The 19415-nt window shown below is 44.0% G+C and overlaps 1 protein-coding gene across 1 annotated transcript in view; it reads right to left on the bottom strand.

Moving 5' to 3' along the window:
• The window catches only part of LOC138299239 (E3 ubiquitin-protein ligase TRIM39-like), a 115078-nt gene that overhangs the window by 41341 nt on the left and 54322 nt on the right, over positions 1-19415 (bottom strand). The window contains exons 3-4 of the mRNA XM_069237366.1: positions 15330-15560; positions 4907-4929 (exon numbers count right to left, since the gene is read on the bottom strand). Coding sequence (XP_069093467.1) covers positions 4907-4929; positions 15330-15560 — 254 coding nt within the window. The remainder of the gene's footprint in view (positions 1-4906; positions 4930-15329; positions 15561-19415) is intronic.

Consider the following 19415-nt stretch of genomic DNA (forward strand, 5'->3'; position numbering starts at 1 on the left):
GCAAGACCGCCGAGGTACCGGCGTGTTGAAGACGGGCAGTGGAGGCGGTTTTCTGCACAGCACATCATGACTGCTGGCAGCCCTCTGCCCTTTTTTGGACAGAGAACCGCCAGCAGCCACACTGGTGGTCGGCGGGGAAGTGGAGGCAGCTCCACCTCCACTGCCAAGTCATCAGAACACTGCCCACCGAATCATGTCCCATGATTTGGTGTATCGATGTTCTGGTGACGGGGAGCTGGCGGCAGAGCAGCCCCCATGGATCCCGTTCCCTCCCGGAGGATCACCGGGCCAGGTAAGGTGATCGTCCGTTAGGGGAGGAGGGTGTTGTGTGCGTGCATGGGGGTGTGCGTGTGAGTGTGTAGAGGGGGTGTGTGAGTGCGTGTATGCATGCGGGGGGGTGTTGTGTGTTTGGACAATGTGTGCGTGTCTGTGTGCATGTCTGTGTGTATGTCTGTGTGTATGTGTGAGTGTATGTGTAGTTGTAGTGTAAGTGTGCGTGTAGGGGGGTGTGTGTGTGTGCCAATGTGGGGAGGGTGGAGTTGGGGAGGGGGGGTCCTGCCACCTTTGGGGAGTGGTAGGGAGGTCGTGGGTTTGGGGGGAGGACTCTGGGGAGGTGGGGTGGTGGAGACCCCGATCAGTGACAGGGAAGGAATTCCCTGGCACTGATACTGCCTACCGCCATGGATTTCGTGGCAGTACAGAACCCCACGAAATCCATGGCGGTATGCGGGGTCGTGATGCCGCCGGCGGTGTAGTAACGCCCGCCGGGCTGGAGACCGAAGTCTCCAGCCCTGCGGTCTTTACCACCCTGGCGGTCGGAGTGGAGAAGTGACGGTTTTGCATGGCGGTCACTGCCATGCTTGCAATTCCAATGTTTTTACTGCCGGCTTGTTTGCTGTATTACCGCCACTTCTCCACCGACCGCCAGAGTTGTAATGAGGGCCTAAGTCTGGGATCAAACTTGTGACAAATGTTAAATTCAGCTATACTGTGCCAATGAATATAAAAACTGCTTTATAAAATAACATTTGCACATTACGGGCCTTATTACGACCTTGGCGGAGGCGATAACTCCATCCCAAATATGACGGATATCCCTCCCACCGTGCTACAAGTTCCATTATGTCAAATGGAACTTGTAACATGGCGGACGGGATATCCATCCCATTTGGGACGGAGTAATCCCCTTCGGCAAGGTCGTAATCAGGCCCTAAGATGAAAACAGATACCAAGAAAGGGATATTGGCAGAGAGAAAACCAAACGAAATAAAATGTTAAAGAAAAAATCAAAGGGAAATGATAGGCAAGAAACAAATAAAAAGAGAAGGGTAAAAGTAAAGAGCAAAAGAAAATTAAATAACAAACAATATAAACAGGTCCACTGGAATCACATGGCATAAGAGGTCCTAATTATGCACCAAGATTAACTAAACTATGTGACAAGAAAAAGCACATTATATGGCATAATGCACTGTTTCACTTTTTGGGCATTTTTACACACATTAACCATATCTAGGCAAAGGTCTCATGTCATTAGGGCCAGACTGATACCTAAATAAATCAATAAGCAACAGAAATGATGGCCTATCAGACTTTGCACAGGGCCTTCCACTGTGCAGCTACACATGTTCCTTATAGTAGTAATTTTTAATCCAAGAAAGAAACAAATGGATTTGTTAAAATCCACAGATCATGCAGCACGTGATGAATTATGTGGCTAACTGATAATTATGCGTAAAGCGCTGCACAACATCGGCTTGGTAACAACTTAAAATAGGCCCCAACTGTAGTGTTCCCTGCCTGAAGACACTGGGCAGCGGAAAACCTGTTCTTGGTCACTCCAGAAAGTCTTTCAAATTAGTGCACACTGAACGGAGAGAGGACGCATTAAGGCAGGACCATAGCAGCCCACAAATGAAGATCACTGCCAGAGAATAGGGGGGCGGCAATGCTGTGAGAGGAGGAGGCTGTAAACCACAGCTGAGAAGAGCATGTCCGCAATCCCCTCGGCGTAGTTGTGTGTGGCAGGGTAGCCCAAAGAGGCCTGAACTGCGAAGTGAAGTGAGGGAGGGGCACAGTGGAAGCAGTGGTGAGCGATATGGACTCCTTAAATATATTGGGGTGCCAACAAATACTTAGAAGCTTTAAAGAGGTCATGGGTGGTAGACATCAATCCATGGCATAGTGAAGAATAGTGTCACTTGCATTCCCCGATTGAGTACAAGAAGATGTGGACAAATGTGGACAAGAGCGGATATCTTCCATTTTTAATGCTCCTGGAACTCTGCAAAGTGCAAATGAGCCAGAAGCCTTCAAGAGGGAGCAACAGGTACTTAGCCAGCCTGCACAACAGTGGCCCTAACGAAATCTGAACTATTAGACAAACTGCACACCTTTCAACAGGAATCACAAAAGGAACTATGCAGTGATATAGAGAACAGTCTGCAGAAAATGCATTCAGACCTGGGCAAGAAAAATCTGAGAATTAAGGCAGGATGAGTATGTTGTGGGCTGTGTGTTGGATGTAGTTTCGAGAATGGCAACATATGAAATGACACACAAAAACAAGGGAGACGCACTGTGTGGGCCAATCCCAATGGCAACACAACTAAAGGCCAAGGGACATAGTTGAGAATTTCTATTACTTTAGAAAGAAAAAGGAAGTCCTCTTGGAGTCTAAGAAGAGAAAAGAAATTGCATTACAGTGGACTCGTCTGATTTTCAAGCTATCTTTCAGGCTACGTTGCAGCAGCACTGATCTTTTTGTCCCATTTCTGACAAATTGAGAAAAGACAACATCAGGTAGAGACGTACACATCTATTTGTTCTGGCCTTTACAATTCAATGGCAAAGTCCGTCCGGTTTTGGACAGAATGGAAGGGACAAACATCTGGGGGTTGGAATTAAAAGAAAGTGAAGATGCCCCCTAAAAATCACTTCAGAATTACAAATAGCGCTTGGGAAAAGTGAAGGGAAGTCAGGCATGTGTCACACTCTGAGCTGAAGAAAGGGTAAGATTGTGGTGAGAAGATACAGAAGAAAAATGGACAGTTAAGAGTTCCATAAGACTTATTGAAGAGGGTGTGGCACAATGAACAGAAGGTAACAGCGTTTGAGAGGGAAATCTACAAAATTGTAAGACTAACACCTAATACCAGATTGAAGAAGATTGCTGCTCAACTAAATAAAGGGTATCTGACATAATGGACAACAACTAAATGAACTAATAGGCGGGAGATGGGGTAGACCACAAGATACATTTAGGGGTTAGAGAAAGATTTAGTTAAAAGCAGACTTGGCTAAAATAAATGGCAGAGATGGAAGCAAGGGAAGCTGGAGAGGGTGGAGCTGAGATGCGTCACCACAGAAATCAGTGACATCAGATGCCTGAGGACTGATGTGCCCCGGGATACGCAGGAGGGTCGACAGCCATCTCTCTCAAATCCCAGACTGTGGATTTTACTACCCAGAGGGATTGGGTGGGAAAGCAGAGAATGGGTCGATGCCCCATTGAAAAGAGCAGTACGTTCGGAAAATATATACATTTTCTTCAGCCAGACAATATGGGCCTCATTACGCTGTGGTGGCAGTCAGACACCCACAATTATGAGCGTGGCGGTTGCGCCTCAGTCGGACTCACAGCACCGACACTTCTTCTCCGCTGGAGGGGCCCTAATTCGCCAGGGCAGCTCTGCGAGCAGAGCAGCCCTGGGAATTATGACCCCCTCTCTGCCAGCTTTTACATGGTGGTAGCACCGCCATTTAAAGGCTGGCAGAGACGGGGTGCAGGAAGCCTCTTGGGGACCCCTGCACTGCCCATGCGACAGTGAAAAGTGCGACGGGTGACAATGCACTGTACGCAAGGCAACATTGCCGCTGGATCAATTATAAGCCGGTGTCAATATTGTGGGCTGTTTCCCGCTGGGCCAGCGGGCGGAAACTTTGTTTCTGCCCGCTGACCCAGCAGGAATCTCGTAAAAGGGGCTGCGGGAAGGGGACAGCAGTGGTGGAATCCTGACCATGGGACTTCGGCGGACGGCCTTTTCCGTCTCCCAAAGTCTTAATTAGGGCCAATATGTCTCCATGAAACACACTTAAGGAAAATGGATGAAAGATTGAACACACCCTAATACATACTATTCATAATCGTTTATAATATTCAAGTCAACATCAATTAAGAGATGCCACTGGCATTCTAGAAGAGAAATTATGGTGGCAGTCAATTTGACAGTTCTGAATAATAAAACTGAAAGACTGTGAGACTGCTACATATTATTTTCCTCAGTTAAAGAGGACTTGACTAGGTGGGCACAAATGTTTATCTCTCGGCTAGAACGAATAAGTGTCATAAAAATGAATATTTTACTGAGATTCCTGTAACTTTTGTAAACTCTGTCCATTCCATTAGAAAGTGCATTCCTAGAACAAATATAGAAACAACTAACAATGTTCATATGGAACAAAACCGGGATTATTAATTCTACAAAATTGTTGCAACAAGCCAGGCTCAATAGGAGTATGGCACACACTAAGGCATGTACTATGAGGCCACCTAACTCCGGGTGATAACAGAATGGTTGAAGTGGGGCTCAGATACAATTTGGATACACATGGATCACGCAATGACTGATAGAGCCCCTGGCTGCGAAATCACATAGACTAACACTGCCCTCTTTCACTCACATTTAATCTTCTCCACATATCTATAACAAAACAGGCACCTATCCTGGAACCAAGTCTGGAAAAGCTATGCTATAAGCACATTATTAGAAGCTGGTGAACCATCAAAAAACTGGCTCCCCCAAGAGATACAGATAACCAAATAAAACTGTAGTGAGAAATCAGAAAGCATAATGTTTCCTCAGTTTTTTGTATCTGGTGTTCATTTAATGGAAAATATACATACCTTCTCAAGGTGGTCTTCACATCCTGGGGAGAGAAACACAAGCAGATCAAAATGGACTAACTTTATGTTCACAGTAAAATTCATATTTAAAAAAAATAACTCACAAGTACACACATATAAACAAATATGTTCATTAATACACACCTTTTTATCACGGAACGTCATAAGTAAAATATTAGAAACAGATTTACATGATTAAATTATGAATGTGTTAATGTAAAAGGAGTCTACAACCATAAAATATGACATTAACAAAAGTAATGTATATATTTTCTTGATAATACGATTAGTTCCGAAAAAGAAATCATTGTATGGAAGTGAAATAAATTACGCTTGCTGTGTAATGGGCTACTCCCAAGGCCCTTGGGCTCAGCACGGAGTTTTAGGAGCAGTTGCCTACCTCCTTCCTGAGAAACCGTGACCATGCATGCATGATGTCTGTAACCCCTCCAGCACCGCTCCCAGTGGCCCACCAGGGGTCAGCACCCGCCTGCGCATTACTCAGGATTTGTGCTCCACCGGCTAGAAGGGTAAACCACTGAACTATACAAATGGTATATGTGACGGGCACATGAGTAACTCTCAATACATGGGGGGGGGGAGCTTGAGAGTATGAACACCTTTATGGACGCAATTGCGTTACTCTACATGTATATAAAGCCAATATCACCTCTGTAATCAGATCTAGAAGAACACAAGGTAAAATGGCACTCGGCAGTAATCACCAGGTCACAAAATAAACAAAGTATTTAAATGTAACATATGAATGTTACTCTCAGGTATAAGACTAATGGGTTGGCATTTTTAAAAACAGACATCTGGTAGGGGAAGAACAAAATCAATGGAGGGTGAGGGGATTTTTTGTTGGTACCACAAATCTTTTATTAATTAATTAATTATAGCTTCTCAGTTTATGAAAAAAAATATGTACAGAAGCTGGCTTGTATTAATGAATACTTTCACTTTTAAATCTGTGACAGAAAAGGGTGATATTAAGGCCATTAGGCACAAGTGGCCTGACAGGAGTGACTGTCTAGTCTCTGTTCTAGGTCGCTGGCTGCTCTCAGTGATGTGCACGATTGTGCTTGTCCCACATCCACTCAGCATGAAGTATGCAACAATAAGAAGTGCTGCTTGTCTGTGCCCTTCTGATAGATTTTGATGTTGAGGGCTTCCTAGGTCTCAGTCACCACGGAGTCAGACTCACAAGAGCTGCGTGCACTGCTCCTCTGCTTCCGGACATAAAAATCTCTCCTTGTCTTTCTTCTCTCTCACATGGTTCCGTGTGGGCCAACCTCTTTCAACCTAGGATCTTTCTCACTCCTGGAACAACCACAGCACACCATAAAGTGATCGGTTTTTGGCAGATCCAATCATTCGGTCAGGCTCAGGTTGCCTGTTACCCATTCTCATTCCCTGGTTAACACAAGGTAAAATATTCAAATTCCTGGAAGTACCTAATATGACCAACCCACCCTGGAACTATGAAGGGCTAGGGAAATCATCGGCCCAAAAAACTGACATGATTCATGTTCAGACTGTGAAACCTGGAGCTTTGTAATCAACAATTTTTGATGTAGATATATATTTGTTGACATGTCAACTTGGTATTTGTTTTCCTGTTGGAAGAGCCCCACAATCACCAATCGCAATAGTTTTCAACTAAATTCTCAATGCTCTTAGGCATTGTTTCAATCACTGCAGTTGCTGCGATTGGTGCACTCTGTCACAGTCTGATGTCCTTGAGGAAGTAATGTTCCAAAGTAAAAACTGGCTTTTCGCAGGAAAGTACCAATGCAGGTACAAGGCTCAAGCTCTTCCCTTAAGATCTACTTGGAATCCCTGCTCCAGATAGCTTTTAGAGGCCACATCACTAAAGGACTTCACTAATGGAGCCCTTAAATAAGGGGTTCTCCACCTTTGCTTCTTTCTTCTGGAGCTTCATGACTGTTTAGAACTAGATCTACATAAAAGAGCAAAATTGAAAACGGAATATTTTAAAATGTTCTGGAAATGTGCAGGAGGTTGATATTGTAGGTTAAAAATGAAATAGGTATCCCTTTGCTGATTCGTGGGAGTTAAGCAAATATAATAGAATTTAGTATGACAGATTGGTGGCCTTAATTAAAGCAACTGGTGCACTCTGAGCAAGCATTAACAGTAAAATTCATAAAACGATGATCTACAGTTTAGCATATCAGTGCATCTCTTACGAATAAAGGTACATTCTGAAAAGCTTTCATCTCCCTATTAAAATTAATTTTTTGACTTTTGTATAATTCATTGTCAATTAAATACAATATTTTATAATTAGTCTAATGCATACATGTTTCTGTATTTTATATATCGTTTTGAGGTTCGATCCGTAAAAATATCTTAAGCCTGTATCCCCAGTTTCCAGTAGTGATTGTGTGGTAGTACACAAAAGTTGAAAGGTGAAGAACTGCTTCACTAGGTGATTGTCAAGGCTACGGGGGTCAAAGGAGTCTGCTTCAATGCTTAGGATCCAAAAAATGCATAGAACAACTCCTCATTCTAGCAAGTCTGGTTATGATCATGGATACAAGCAACATCAGTTTCCCGTTATAGCGTAGGCAGTGAGAACTTCTGGGTATCACAAAGCTTTCCTTCAGAAATTATTTTTAGTCTAAAACACACATCCTATGCATAAGGCAAGGGCTTTATAACGTACACTTTTTAGTCAGCATGTCATATATAGTTGAATGTCTGCAGTCCTGGTACCATCCTTACTACATAATCCAAACAAATCCAGATCAATTACAATAATCACCCTGCGAGAGGGCACACATCATAATAATGTTTTCATGTGCTTCTTTTGTGATGACTGGCCTTGCCTGCCATTCCCAAGGTGTGAAAGTAGGATGTGGTAACAGCAGTAAGGGGGGTGTCACAGCATACATTTTCATAAATCCACACCTCAGGAGATTTAACCTAGGCTGGGTAGAACAGCCCATTTCCAGCAACGAGACACAAATGGAATTATGCCAGCTTAGTTTATTACTGTGGAAGTGCCAGGTGGAGAAGCAGGGAAGGGCTTCAAGCCCCACTAAACCTGTAGCGAGGAATGTGGGCATTTGAATTGCGCTAGTAGGGCGCTCCAAAAGGTGGAATCTGCAGTGGTATTGAGCAGATACTGGGAGGACGTGGGAGGGGGGTTCTAACCCCTGCATTTTTTCTGGTGACCTAGAAATTATTGCAGACAACACATGGTATACAAGCAAGGATTCTGTGCAATGATCTGCGACAAAAAAGAAGAAAGGCAATATGTGACAGGTAAAACCTGGACTTAGGAAAACACCTTTGGTTACCAAGATGCCAACTAAATCAGCGAATAATACATTGTCAAATGAGAGCCATTTAATTACTGGTTCATCCCAGCAACAAGTCATAAATCCAGCCAGTACAAAAGTTAAGATCTCCAGTGACAAACACATTGAAGGTGTGCTCTAGGCACTGCTTAATCCTGTACTTTCCCTACTTAAGGACATAAAGTCGGTTTTGAAGGAGCTTCTAACAAAGGTATCACATTCAGCTATTGGCTATGCAGGGTCTGAGTGCCCAGGGATAATTCAAGGCTACATTAATAGCAAAGTTGTTACTAGAATTGTATGGGGACAGCAGGGAGCTATAAACAGAACAGAAGGGTGGACTATGCAACTAAACAACTTAAGATAAGATGACCAAAGTTATCAGGGAGAGGGTCTTCCACCCACCCAAGACTTTGAAACGAATTAATTTAGGAATATTAAGCCTGTTTGTGCAAGTGACAGTCAGAGTCCCAATGCCTGGGACTTACCTCCTGAAGCCATACCACTTGTGGTTGTGCTAACAATGTGCCAGTTGTACACCCAAACTAAATAGAGGATAATCTTCGGTTAAGAACAAAGCTACTCATTGGCTCAACGCTCAGGAACCCTATCTTTGATGTTCTCTTTAAAGATATAATTGCCAGTCACCGAGTGTTCTGGGTAGGCTATAGCCTCAAAAGAGACGAAGGGGACTGTTTAGTCATCACTTTTAGAGACTCGCAGTTGCTGGGTTTCTTGTTGCAGATTGTCTTGTTTTGGGTCATCCAACAGTAATAATCAGGCAGTTCCCCTAGGCTACTTCTAGAAGCCAAATCCTGCTGTGTCTCATAATCCTGTTTTACGGATACCTCCCTTGTTAAGACCATTCACCATTCTGACCTATAATAGTTTTTCTCTTTTAGCGCAGGTTGAGTTGGATGTAACAAAGGCCCTCATTATGACATCAGCGGTATTCTTAGAATACTGTCGATGCCACGGCCGCCAGAACACTGCCAGTGCTGGCGGTCTTCCTCCCGCCATATTATGGCAACTGCCGGATTTCCGCCACACTGTGGGTGGAAATCCGGCAGTAGCCATGCTGGCGGGTGGTGGCGTCCTGGCGGTGGTACCACCTGCACACCCCACCAGTAGGACACCGGCAGCCGTATTATGACCTTTAATACGGCTTAGTGGTGTCCTGCTGGTGGGGTGCTGCCGGTGGTAGCAGCGCCCCTTCCCGTTCCCGGCCGGATGAACCCCTCGCCGGACAAGGTAAATCGGGTGTCCGACAGAGGAGGAAGGTTGGAGGGTGGGAGATGTTTTGTGCGAATGCGTGTTGTCTGCGTGTGTGTATGAATGTGTGTGTGAATGTGAGTGTTGTGGTTGTATGCGTGTGAATGAATGAATGTATGAATGTTGAAGTGAGTGCGTGTCCGCATGTCTGTGTGAATGCATGTTTGGATGTCAGTGTGTATGTGTGGTCACTGTGACTGTGGGAGGGTGGGGGTGATGTGAGTGTGTGTGGCTGTGTGCGTGTATGGCTGTGGAGGGTGGGAGCAGTTGTGTGGTGGGTGCATGTCTGCGTGTGTATGAATGGGTGTTGTGACTGAGTGTGTGCGTGTCTACGAGTGCATGCATGTATGGGGACTGGGGGTGTATGTAAATGGATCGGGGTGGGGGTGAATGGATGGGGGGTGGGGGTATGTGTGAATGGATGGGGGGGTGAGGTAGGATCGGGGGGTTAGATGCTTGGGTGGGAAGCCATCTACCGGTGACAGGGATTCCCTGACACCGGTAGGCCCTACCGCCATGGTTTTCGTGGCATTGCTACCGCTGAGGAAACCATGGTGGTAGGCCGGCTCATAATACCACAGATGGTACTCTGTGGGCCACCAGATCGGAGATGAACATCTCCAGACCAGCGGTTCATACCACCATGGCGGTATGAGTGGTGATGTGGCAGGTTGGCAGAGGCCAACCCCCCACACTTAAAATGTGGCAGATACCGCTTATTCCGCCACATTAATCTTGGCGATCAAAAGACTGCCATGGTCAAAATGAGGGCGAAACTATCAGTTGGAGCAGGAAATCGGATACTGAATGCTCTGGATCACAGCGAAAACCGAGAAAGGCTAAAGGGGCCCAGTGGCCATAGTCTCCAATTTTTTGGCAAGCTGCTCCCATACAAAGTTTGGCACAACCTCATGAGGTACTAACCAGTCACCACAGACACAAGACAATATCTACATTGACGATATCAGGAGGACATCTAAAAATTAAATTTGAACTGAACTACAAACCCCTACTCATTCAGACTAGATAGGATTAGCTCGAAGTCCTAAAACATGCACTATGCCCCGTGTCAGATTTCACTTTGCTCTTCTGGAATGTTGTTGGCAGTGAAAGCAAGCTGAACAAAGCTAACTGGATTAACATGATTATAAGTCATGATATCGAATGTCTACAAGGAGACATGGTGCACGTCAACGGATTGTGGAAACACTTCAATAGTGGATTCACTTTATTCAGTGCTTAATATGGTGCTTGACGGCTTAAAGGGGGGGTTTGTTGTAATATGAGGAGCGGATTTTAATTGTCCACTATGTACTACTTCTAATAATGCCATCTGTGTCTTACAGGAGAATGATATTGTGGACTATTTGCATTTTGAACACAACCCATGTGGTAGACAGAACCTGGTTTTTACCTTGGATATAGCCCAGGCTACAGTTACTAACCAAGTTACCTTTACGGGGAAGGGTTCTGGCAGCTTTATTGATTTTATTGCTATATCAAGAAAGTGGGGCAAAAAGGTTCCTAACATGAAAATCGCCCAGAGCTGTCAGAGTGATCACAACCCTTTAGTTTTGGCTTTATCTATAGGTCTCCTTCAACCACAACAAACCTATGTTGTTCCCCCAATTAAGGCTACTAAGATTAGAGGTATCTGCCACAAATGGTCTGATACTGGTCCTGGGGACCTTTTGATAGCCCTGGCTGTTAGAATGGGGACAGTTAATGGCTTGTTTGGAGTACAAATCCTGTTAAGCACCTTGGGGGCTTATAATGAAATCTGTAAACTTGTAACAGTTTTCTTAATGTCATTACAACCTCGTGGGGAGCCAAAGCAAAGAAAATGGTTTGATAGGTCCTGTTTACAAGTGCATGGGGCCTAATTAGTGCCATTCAAAAGCCACCAATGGATCAAAAGGAATTAAGTCTGTCCAGATCACGCTAAAAGAATGCGATCAAGGTGAGGAAAGAAACCATAATACAGGAGGCATAGGAACATCTATGTATGGCAAGCGGCATTAATGATATCTCTTTACTTCGGAGAATTGTAAATTCTTCTTCTTTTGAGAATGCTCATAATACTAGCCTTGATGTGATCACACCACCACATCTATGGGTGATACACTTTACCAAGGTCTATAAATCTAATGCAGTGGCAGATACGGCCAGTAACACAGTGATAAGAATCACAAGTCCAGGGAAAGGAGGCCTCTCACCAATTACCGTAAAAAAGGTTATCTTGGCAATCGAACATAGTCCGAGTAATAAGGCACCTGACCTGACCGAGATAGAGCTCCTATTGATCTCTTTAAAAACAATCTCAATCTCTGCGCCCCACTTTTAATAAACGTATTGCATAGCACAAGAAGTGATGAGTAGAATCTTGATAGATTGATTTGAGTCTTGGGCCATTGAGACTTTATCAGAAGTGCAGTATGGGTTTAGCCAGGGCTTAGGAACCGTAGATCAGTGCTGGAACCTCCACCTCTTTATTAGTAAATATACCAAGACAAAGGGAGGATGACTACATCATGCCTTTAAGGACCTTAGCTCTACGTTTCTTAACGTTGATAAAGGGAAGTTGTTGGTGATAGGAGTGGATCCTCAGATTGTGCACTTACTTATCAAACTCAAAGAGGATTTAAAGGCTTGCATTAGATATGGCCCGAATGGAAAGTGCACTCCTCCCATTAGGATCAGGTCGGACGTTAGACAAGGTTGCGTCCTGGCCCTCTTCCAATTCAGCCTTTATATCAATGATTTTGAGTCATACTTGCTGGAAATAGAGGCAGATGCACTAAAGTTGGGAAACAAGCATTGGGGTACTTAGGTATGCAGATGATTGTATTTTATTATCTAGGACGGGGTTGGGCCTGCAAAACTACTGGACAATTTTGTAGTGATCATGGATTAATCCAAATCATTTACTATGGTTTGCGGCCGGCCATTGAGTAAGTTGAGGACATCCCTTGTTAGTGGCACCAAATTGCTGTGTGTACCGTCTTTTACACCCCTAGGGATACCCTTTGAAAATAAAGGTACCGGGAAACATTTGGTAAGAGTAAGGAGATCTCAATTTGAACAGTCAATGGCTGCAACATTTAAGTTTGCTGCTAGTGAAAGTGATAATTAAAATCTCTAGGTCAAGATGTATATCGGTCGCTACATACGGTGCAGGTATTTGGGGACCCTCTGATATTGCCCAGCTATGGATTGGTGAAAATATATTTTTGTGTAGGCTGTTTTGAGATCCTATGAGTATATCCACCTCCATATGTCACAAGGATTTGGGATTACATTATGTAGAAGATATTATAAAGATTGCACCCTCCATGTTGTGGTTTTTGATTTGGCACGACCAGAAGTGTCACAAGTGGTGACTGGTGACTGCATTAAAAAAGACAAAGCCTCTAACTTATGTGAAGGCCCAATTCTATCTAATAGGACAACTGGAACTCTTTGATAAACCCTAGAGTATCAGTCCATCAGCCAGAGCTTCTGCCAAAATTGTTCTTCTGCCCTTAATGTTGAAAAAAAGAGTAGCATCTGAGTATGACAAGAAAATGCTAATGGCCCACACTCCACCAACTGCTACCAACTATATGAAACCATACTTGTATCCAAGATATTAAAGGTACTATTTGGTAAGGTTCCATCCATCTGCTGGTCTCTTATCCAAAAGAAGCCTACTATGAAAAGGGCATTGGCCTCTGTTCTTGTGACTCAGAATCCACAAAAGCCACTCTGGGGGTTATTCCAACTTTGGAGGAGGTGTTAATCCGTCCCAAAAGTGACGGAAAAGTGACGGATTTACCACCAGCCGTATTACGAGTCCATTATATCCTATGGAACTCGTAATACGGCTGGTGGTATATCCGTCACTTTACCGTCACTTTTGGGACGGATTAACACTCCTCCAAAGTTGGAATAACCCCCTTTATGTCCAAATAGCAAGGTTACATAATGTTGCTATCGGTTGCTGCTTTTGAGTATTTGCACACAGATTGCTGGTAGAATATTTTCATATGTCAAATAGCTTTTCACGGTTTTAACTTTACTGAGACATATATACTGCAGTATTTTACTTGAATGAATTATACTGTATTCTTTCATGGTTTTTTAACCAGATAAAGTTTTATTGGCTGACTGACTTCTGGTTACTGAAAAGGAGCTCGGTTTCTGCCCTTTCATCCCGGAAACGTTGACACCCATTCATCGTTAGATGACAGTGAATGTCATTCAGGCATGAGATAAGATTATCAAGGCGAGAAGGCACATCTTAATCCAGCGAAGTTAGAAGCTGGGTACCAGCCTTGTTCCTTGAAGATCTTAATAAAGGGTTTTGGAGACATCAAAAATCCACTGACTCTACATTTTGTGAGATCACTCCAAGTCTTCAGGGCCAAATAAATTGGTGCATTTCAAAACCTTGTGTCTTTGCCCGGCTCTACTGATTTAAATGGAGTAATGCACCAGTGATAAAGAGATGTTAAAAAAATTGCGAAAACTAAAATAAACTCTTGTTTAGAGTTACCCTGAATGTATGTGATCTGACAATCATGATACTCTATTTCACACTGATATGCCCACTGGCAGAGACAGACAGGGTAGGCAGTGCTGCCTAGGTCATTTTTATTTTAAACCCTGTGAAGAAGTGTAGGGGCCAAAAGGGCAGCGGAGGCAGGTCTGCCTGAGTGTACTGCAGTTTTTTTAAATTGCACCATGCAACTCCACATCCTGCCACTGATACCTTCTCTGTCTTTGTGATCAGGCTGCTAAGTGGCCTAATCTGTTGCCTGCACTGAATTTCTTGCACTCAGAATGCGAAGGTATGATGCTCCAAACTGTCTATTGGCGTAAGCATTCAGAAGCAGGAAAGGCTGGTGGTTTGCAGAGAGTGTTGGCACTGCTTGGAGAGAGGGTTCCCATCGTCTCTGGAGGCAGTACGTGAAACGCAGATGTTCAGTCAAGCAGACTGCATGTCACATGAAGCCACAGGGCCCTCACGTGAATGCAAGGCATGGAGGACATTTTGAAAGCACAAAGTAAAATCTCCTCGTGGTCCAGAGTATCCTTAACAGATAATCAAGATTTGCTGCAAACTGTTATTAACTTTTTTTAACCAACGGAGTAGAAGAAAGACTTAAAGAAACCACTTGTTTTTATCTCGTATTTCCTAACACTATTTCAGAAGTCAACCTTTGAGGATTTTAATTCACATATTGTGCATCTTTTTACATAGGGAGCACAAAGGATCCTCATCTCTTCAGTCTCTGGAAGCTCCCTTGATACTAAGTTACAGTTGGAGTGACAAGTGATTGCTTGCCATCAGGTGAACCCTATAATACTAATGTACATTTATTATGCTACAATTTATGAGCCTGCTTTGAATACATCATAAATCACAATGCATGTTCACATAACACAGAAGGCAGTTGTCTGCAGGGGGAAGCAGAGTTTCATCAACAGTTGGAGATACCAAAGACTCATTTTTTAGGGACATCCTGTACTGTTTTAGAAATCAGGTGCTGTAGTACTATCTATAAAAACACTAAAGACTTTTCTTGTCCTTAGTTGTCAGTGCTCTTCCAGTTGCAAACAGTGTTCAGAATGATGATATCCAGAGTCTCTGTTTTCTCTCTTATCCCATTCCCCTTTCTCGGGGTTTACATTCACCCAACACATTACTTCATGCATAAGTTGCCAAGAGGCGCAGAAGCATACATCGCTCCCAAAGGATCAGGTTTATCAGGTCGGTACTTTGTGATACTAATGACCGTTTGCTGATCTTTCTGTTCTATAGATTTATAACCTTTTCTTACCGTCAGTAACTCCACATCCTGCTGCTGACACTTCAGTTCCATCTTTGTGATCACTCTCCTAAGCACAGATTGCTGTTCTTCTAATTTGGTTACTGCCTCCTTGATGATCTGCAGACGCTTCTTCTTTTCCTCCTCCAGGCTGCTGAGATACCGAGATTTCTCCTTTTCCAAAAACACCTGAAGCTTCTCAAACTCATTATTGATTTGCTCTCGCTGGCTCTTGAACTTCACCTTCAACATAAGAACAAACCACATATTCACATTTCTAATGCCTCAGAAATATGTATTAAAGTCATCCGTTGGTTCTGGGGCGGACCCATTATGAGGCAGATCTTCTAATGAAAGAGGAATGGTTTACATACTTTGAAGTAAATTGGACTACACTTCCTTGATTCAGTGGCGTAGCTTGGGGGGTGCAGGGGGGGCCGGCCGCACCGGGCGCAACATCTGGGGGGGGGGGGCGCGCGCTCGCACTCGCGAGTGCTAAAATCCACGGGTTAGGGGGCGCAAATTACTTGCCTTGCCCCGGGTGCTGACAACCCACGCTACGCCACTGCCTTGATTCACACACTTATTTAACCAGTCATTGAGGTTCATTAAGTTAATTGAGTTCTTTCTAATTGACAGATGCAACTGGACAAATACACACAAACCAAGTTTGTAGTCAAAATGTGGCTCACAGCAGAGCTTGGCCCCGTGTGCTGTCTCACCATGTGCTGGGTAGTGCTAAGTACATTTATTTGTTGTTGAGCAATCTTGTGTTCAATTTATTTGTGTCTCTGCATTAGAGCAATAATCCTTCTGAGCTGCATGTTCGTTGTTTTCCCAAGACTCTTGCTTTCATGGTAGGATTTTCAACATATAGGGCCTGATTAAAACTTTGGAGGAGGGTGTTAATTCATCCCAAATGTGACTGATATACCACCAGCCGTATTACGAGTTCCATAGGATATAATGGACTCGTAATACGTCTGGTGGTATATTTGTCACATTTGGGACGGATTAACACCCTCCTCCAAAGTTGTAATCAGGCCCTAAATCTTGTAACAAAAATGTGCCAACAGATTGGATTTTTCACTTAAACATCCTTCATTCTGCTTCAAGTGACTCTAACCCTTCATCAGGAGGACAGTTTAGGCATTAGGTAAAAACCTACAAATAAGAGGTGAAAGTTATGGAGAAGGGCAGAGAAGAAGAGATGAAGGAAGACAAATGACACACTCGAATTAGAGATTTGGAGAATGGGGAGCGAGAGTGGTGGAAAGAAAGGGGAAAGTGAGGGGTGGAGAAAAGCACAGGGAACAGAACTAAATGGAGAAGGAATGTGTTAGAAATTGGGTCTCTAGTTGGCACAGGTATGCACCATGTCCGAGTAGGGACTACAGTCCTAGTCAGGGTAAGTCACAACACAACCTAAATCATCCTGTGCTCACCCACGAGTAGCTTGGCCCAGAGCAGGTACGCTTAACATAGAAGGCAGTGTGTAATTGATGATGATGAATGATTGTAATTTTATCAATAAATTAAGACGACTAAGACAAAAATCCAATGGTTAGAAGTTGAGATATGAATGTTGAAAAAATAAATGCAAAATAGTGCTTGGAATCAAATAGTGGTCTTAGGGGTTACATTAGGTCACCATGGACCAGGGCAAAGTCAAAGTTCGGGCCAACCACGAGGGAGTGCAGGCCAGCTTCAGGATCGACGCAGACCCCAGGACACAAACCATCTTTCCTGGTCTCAACAGTGAGATGCATGGTGAGATGCATCGAACAGGCCCGTTCAGGCACCTGGATTGATCTGTCCCACACATTTATTGTGATGCTTATGTTTTGAAAACAAGCAGTGGAGCCGAGATGCGTTAGTTCCAAAGTGCGATGCACAGGTTTTCCCACGCAGTTGAGGGATGTGGTGATCTCCGTAGACTGCTGCACTGGCAAAGCACAGTTCCACTGCTTCGGGCTCTCAAGGCAATGTAACACTTCCAAGAGCAATGCAATGCTTTTACTCATGCCACTGAGTTGACGCGCTGGTTCGGTTACTCGCAGATAGGCTATGAGTCGACTTCTGTTTTGCAAGTCTGTGGATCCACTTCCAGGGGAACCAGGCACAGGGGCAGTGGTAGAGACTATTATGTCCCTGAGTCTCAAGCAACAGGAGGCCAGCCGAAAAGCCTTTGGAGATCACTTGTGTGCAAGGCAGGGTCGAACTGTTCCTCAGCACGGTCAGAGAGCAGCAAGGCAGTACAGCAGAAAAGCAGTCCTTACAGGTCAGCAGTCCAGCAGAGTAACAGTCCTTGTTGCAGGCCAGCAGTTCTTCTGAGAGAGTCCAGTTGTAGGTCCACAAGTGTTTGATTTGGTGTGGTCAGAGACCCAGCACTTAAACCTAAATATGCCTTTGAAGTTGGGGAGACTTCAAAGAATGGCTTTGTTGTGCACCGGTATCCCTTTCAACCCAGTCCTGTCTGCCAGGCTGTCTGTAGGGGGTAATCAGTCCTTTGGATGGAATGGACAAAGTATAACTGCCATCCAGCCCAGATGTGTATTTGAGACCGACTGTAAGGCACATAGAGCAGAGAAATGCCCACCTTCTAAAAGTGGCATTCCTAATATATTAATATTAAATCTGACTTTACTGGTAAAGAGTATTTACCATTACCAATCCAACGATATGAAACATGATGCAGCTACTCCTTTCTAATCATGAATTACATCTTAAAAGTAGATTACGGAATTTCCAATTCTGACCTATGAGAGGAGTAGGCCTCACAGTAGTAAAAAATGACTTTGGGAGTTTTTCACTACCAGGACAGATAAAACTTACAACTATATATCTTGCCTTTTACTTAAATAGTACCCTGTCCTATGGGCTACCTAGGGCCTACCTTAGGAGTGACATATATGTAATAAAAGAGGGTTTAAGGCTCAGCAAAAGGTTTTAAATGCCAAGACGAAGTAGCAGTAAAATTGTACACCAGGCTCTGCAATGGCAGGCCTGAGACATTGTTAAGGGGCTACTTATGTGGGTGTGGGTACTTATGTGGGTGGCACAACCAGTGCTGCAGGCCCAGTAGTAGCATATAATCCGCAGGCCTTGGACACACGCAGTGCACTGTACTAGGGACGTATCAGTAAACTAAATATGCCAATTGATTATGAGCCAATATTACAATGTTTAGGGGAGAGAGCACAACCACTTTAGCACTGGCCAGCAGTGTTTAAGTGTGTAGAGTCCAAAAACCAGTAAAAACAAGGTCAGAAAATTGGAGGAAGGCAGGCAAAACGTTGGGGAGATACCACCCTAAGGTTGTCAGGTCTAACAGAATGAATCCGAAGAGATTAAATTAGAATGAGTAAAGGAAGAAAAAAATGATGAAGAGTTGAATGAATGGAGAAGAAAGTATTAGAAGGGTTAAGTAGTGGAGGGTGCGGTGACAGGATATACTCAGCAAAGGAGACAGGGCTAAGGGCTGGGGGAGAAGGATGGGAAGAGAGAAAGGTTAGAGGGAACGTTACAGGGTCAGTATAGATGGTGGGTGAAAAGGAAGGAGTAATGAGGGAAGGGCAATATGGAGAGACTGAACTTGAGGAAGAGGAACCACTCAAGGGACGTGGAGCAAGAAGCTGAACGTGACTGCTCATGGAAGGAGAGTGAGAAGAATGTCTTCCTAAAGAGAACAGCTGGAATACCGTAGAGAGGAAAAGGAGTGGAAAACGAAGGGAGATGAAGAGCTATGAGCAAAAGGATAAAGGTAGGAGGAAAGACTATGAAAGAAAAGGGAAGAAAGAAGTGCATAGAAGCGCCTGGTAGAAGATGAGGACAAGAAGGGCTCAGCCTGGACCACGGTGGGTGAGGGACATAAAATATTGGGAATGGTGAAGAATAGAGTGACCCCCTGATACAATGTCATCAGGGACATTTTATCCTGCCCTGGGCTTCCCTGACACACCTTAATTCATTCTGGTTATTGTAGACATGGTTTACTTCCATTAAACTAGGTAGACAGCATCATCTGTTAGCAATGATTTAGGCTAAAAATCCTAGAACTGGACCATTCCTTGAAGGCATGGAGCAAGGTGGCCTGAA

The sequence above is a fragment of the Pleurodeles waltl genome, chromosome 6 (assembly GCF_031143425.1).
Source record: "Pleurodeles waltl isolate 20211129_DDA chromosome 6, aPleWal1.hap1.20221129, whole genome shotgun sequence".
NCBI lineage: Eukaryota > Metazoa > Chordata > Amphibia > Caudata > Salamandridae > Pleurodeles > Pleurodeles waltl.